The following is a 4,143-nucleotide window of genomic DNA, read 5'->3' on the forward strand; positions in this document are numbered from 1 at the left end:
TTGTCAACAGACATTGGAAGGTATCGCTCTCAGATCTCCGCCTTAAAGATCAACTCTCCCCTACAGCACCCATCATCTTTCGTAAAGCTGTGAGCATTAAAAACTTAGTAGCACCAAGCAAAACTCAGCAATACGGCTCAGATTTCGGGTAACTATCAGCTTGTAAATGGAAATGGGAAATGTGGTAGATCAAGCTGTATCACATGCAGACACCTCCTAATGCCTGACACATTTACTTCACATAGTAATCATTCGGTGCCATCAACTCAAGAGTTCTGTCAACTGTTTATCCACCTACGTTGTGGACCTTCTCTCCTGTTCATGTAACATCCAATATGTAGGTCTCAATAAAAGAGCACTGTGTGTCAGATTCCTTGAGCACAGGCGAGCTATTATCAGGGGGGTTCTGGCACACAGTGTTCCTAGGCACTTTTCTCAGGCTCATTCTAAAAATCCCAGTGAATTTAAGATTATGGGCATTGAGACTATACCTGAAACAAAACTGGGTGGTAATAGATTTAAAGCACTTTGTGCCAGGGAATCCTTCTGGATTTATTCCCCTGACACGCTCTCACCCACAGGTTTAAACGAGTGCATAGATACGAGTTCACTGGTCTGAGTCTGTTCTTCTTTTGCTGTCTGTGTTCTCCCCGATCGGGTTACTACTTCTCTGTTCTTATGGGGTCATCCCCATTTTGTTATATCCAATACCACTATTTGTGGGTCTAGATGGTATCTCCATATCCCTGGGGTTTGTTGTTTTCTTCCTTCCCATTTAGTATATAGTTGCTTATAACCCACCCCTATATCTACATGGTTCATTCAATTTTATTAATACATATTGTCCCTATATAGGTTTACACTTGTTTAATAGTTATTAAACTGAGTTTATTCATTTTTAATTTATTAAATAAATTAATAATTTATTAGTAATAACGTGCAGTAATAACGTTCTAACTTGGGAAAGGTCCCACACTTCCATTTGATTGTACTCACCTTTCTTCTGTTTTGATTTTCCATTTTTATTTCTAATCTATCTATATATTTGCTATAATTCCATTTTATTGTTAGTGTCATTACATTTATTTACCTTCATGACATTTGTATTCATTAGAACATTTAGCCATTAGACAGAGAGTGCTGGTCCTTACATAGGTGTATTTATACAAATGGTTCAACTTTAATTGTAAGCAGCAGAAAGCTTACGTGCTGTTCTCTCTATTGAGTTTTATAAAATAGAAGAACTTCTCCTTATATAGGTGTATTTCATCAGAGCCAACTTGATCTCCTGATTTCTCAGACTATATATAATTGGGTTGAAAAGAGGAGTCCCCACGGTGTACAGAAGGGATAGGACCTTATTTACATTAAATGACTGTCCTCGGGATGGTGCCATGTAAATAGCTATGAGACTCCCATAAAATATGCCCACGACTGCCAGGTGGGAGCTGCAGGTGGAGAAGGCTTTCTGTTTCCCATTGGTGGACGGGATCCTGAGGATGGTGAGGGAGATGGAGACATATGTGGAAGTGATGAAGACAAATGGGAAGAGTATTGTAGGGATGGCTAAGACAAAATCTCCTAGTTTCACAATGGAGGTGTCTGAACAAGAGAGCTCCAGAAGAGGATCAAAATCACAGAAGTAATGGTCAATGATATGGGGACCACAGAACTGTAACTGGCACATAGGAATAACGATGGATATCGTTAACAGAAATGCAATCAGCCAAATCCAGGTAACGAGGTGGAGACTAAGTCTGAAGTCCATGATGGAGGTGTAACGCAGTGGGTTACAGATAGCCAGATATCGGTCAAAAGACATCACTGTGAGAACAAGAGTCTCTACAGCTGTTGAAACGCCATAGAAGTAAAATTGTGTGATGCAGCCAGTAACATGTATGGTGCCCCCTCCGTTCAATACAACATGTAACATGTTAGGGGCTATGTTTGTGGTGAGTAACATGTCAGACAAGGACAGGTGACAGAGGAAGAAGTACATGGGAGATTTAAGGCTTTGGCTGTTTGACACCAGTATGATGATCAGCAGGTTTCCAGCTAATGTCAGGATGTAGATCACGATGAACAGAATGAAGAGGGCGACATTGAAGCTTTGGAGACTTTGAAATCCCAGGAGCAGAAATTCAGTGACTGTTGTCTGGTTCTCCTGAAACATATCCTGGAGAGAAGAGAAGGGAAGGGCAGCACAAGAAGAGAAGATTTAGTGGAGCTTTGCATCACATAATGTCTGTTTCAGAAGGTTATAGTTTCACATAATACTAACTAAGCATCAGAAGAAGAAGATAGGAGGTCCAGAAACTCCTCTCATGTTGGTTCATTAAAATAATATTAATACATTTACATATATTTTATATTATAAAAACTGAATTATCTCCTAGTGTAGAACGGCATCAACCTTACAAGATAGGACCACTTTATTTCTGAAGATATTTAAAAAAAATAAAGATTTGAAGTTACGTACTGGTGAATATCTGGCCTCCATGGTACCAAGCGGTTTCTAAAATCAGGGACAGAAGGATGAAAGGATAGGAAGAAAGGAAGGAAGGATGGGAAAAAAGGAAGGAAGGATGGAAAGAAAGGAAGAAAGGAAGAAAGGAAGGAAGGAAGGAAAGGTGGAAGGATGGAAGGATGGAAGGAAGAAAGGAAGAAAGGAAGAAAGGAAGAAAGGAAGAAAGGGAGGAAGGGTGGAAGGGTGGAAGGAAGAAAGGGAGGAAGGGTGGAAGGGTGGAAGGGTGGATGGGTGGAAGGTTGGAAGGATGGAAGGATGGAAGAAAGGATGAAAGGATGGAACAAAGGACGGAAAGAATGAATAAAATAAATGCAATCCCTAACGGTTGTCTCGTTCTCCTCAAACATATTCTGGACAGAAGAGAAGTGAAGAGATGGTTTAGTACTGTAGCTCTTCACATCCAATAACATCTGTTTGAAAAGGTTATAGTTTGACATAATATTAACAAAACATCTGGAGAAAGTGGATTTGAGATCCAGAAAGTTACAATCAAAACATTTACTTGTATGTTACAATATGTTATCACAGCTGAATGATCTCCTTTTTTCCCCTTATTTTTTTAATGAAATACTTAGTTAAAACAAGATGAGAAGTTGCTTACGGGTGGATAACTTGCCTCCGTGGTGCAGAGGGATTATTATAGAATTGTGTTAATACCGGGAAAGAAGGAAAGAATAAAATCAGGGAAAACTTCTCTAGTTGCTTCATTCCCCCTCAGAAAATCAATGCTTCTAATACTAGAGCAAACACAAAAATCTATTAAAAAGAACAAATATGGTCAAATAATAGAATTTGGAAATAACTCTCCCATCATTTATTGCAACTCACTATAAAATTGCATCCCCATTGTCAATATCATAATAAACAGTAGAGGTGACAAAAGAGATCCTTACAAAGAATAGAAATGTTTGTGTTGAGCCGTGTACGGCAATAAGAACCCCTCATCCTTGTATCTCGGGGGGAATTTATTTATCAAAACATTCATTCTGCAGAACTGGGGTCCAAAGACGGCAAAAGAGAATTGAACCCGCTCTACCTACTAGAACAGACAGGTGCAAAGAGGGCAAATGACTAAACAATGGAAGAAAAAACACCAGATGTAGCAAAGACACTGCCGTCTGGGTAAGTCCCTAAAAATGCCCTCTATGTCTGGGAGGGGAGTAGTACCTGAATCAGCCGTGGATGTGCAGTAAGAAGCAAAGTACTGGTGTGTATTGCAATATGGTTGTCTTAAAATCCTTTAAAAATAATAATAATAATAATAATAATTAATAAAATAAATTAGAACCAGACCGCAGTGACAATGGAAATAGATGAAGTAATTATAGTGCATCATACGTATGTCCACTGGCTCGGGTATACGGCGTGGTAAGCACCACAGGCCAAATCTAAGAGTATACCCCTGTCCTGAATACTTTGGCCAAGGTATTGTAAGCCTGCTACCATGTCAAGGTAAACCCTACTCAGCAGGTCCTACACTACCCGACGGTAAACTAACCTCATTGGTGGAATGAGTGGTGGAAAGATTCTTTCCGGAATCCAAAGGAGAGGAGTACAGGTCCCAGAGGAAGTTCAGGCAGGAACAGCATAGAGTACTGGGGTAGTACTTTGCAGGA

General features: G+C 39.8%; 1 protein-coding gene across 1 annotated transcript; it reads right to left on the minus strand.

The window, feature by feature from the left end:
• Window positions 1-319: 319 nt before the first annotated feature.
• On the minus strand, window positions 320-2,173 carry LOC142471148 (olfactory receptor 11A1-like). Its single transcript, XM_075577937.1, has 2 exons — window positions 1,281-2,173; window positions 320-446 (listed from the first exon to the last, which is right to left on the minus strand). The coding sequence occupies exons 1-2, from the start codon at window positions 2,171-2,173 to the stop codon at window positions 320-322; spliced, it is 1,020 nt and encodes a 339-aa protein (XP_075434052.1).
• Window positions 2,174-4,143: the final 1,970 nt, after the last annotated feature.

This window comes from Ascaphus truei, chromosome 20 (genome assembly GCF_040206685.1).
Source record: "Ascaphus truei isolate aAscTru1 chromosome 20, aAscTru1.hap1, whole genome shotgun sequence".
In the NCBI taxonomy this organism is placed as follows: domain Eukaryota; kingdom Metazoa; phylum Chordata; class Amphibia; order Anura; family Ascaphidae; genus Ascaphus; species Ascaphus truei.

Bases quoted from the DNA above. Each gene is read 5' to 3' on its own strand.
- LOC142471148 (XM_075577937.1), bottom strand. From the start codon at position 2,173: ATGTTTCAGGAGAACCAGACAACAGTCACTGAATTTCTGCTCCTGGGA. The intron at 447-1,280 runs GTTGGCTCTGAT...TGGGATTTTTAG, and splicing joins CTGAGAAATCAGGAGATCAA to AATGAGCCTGAGAAAAGTGC.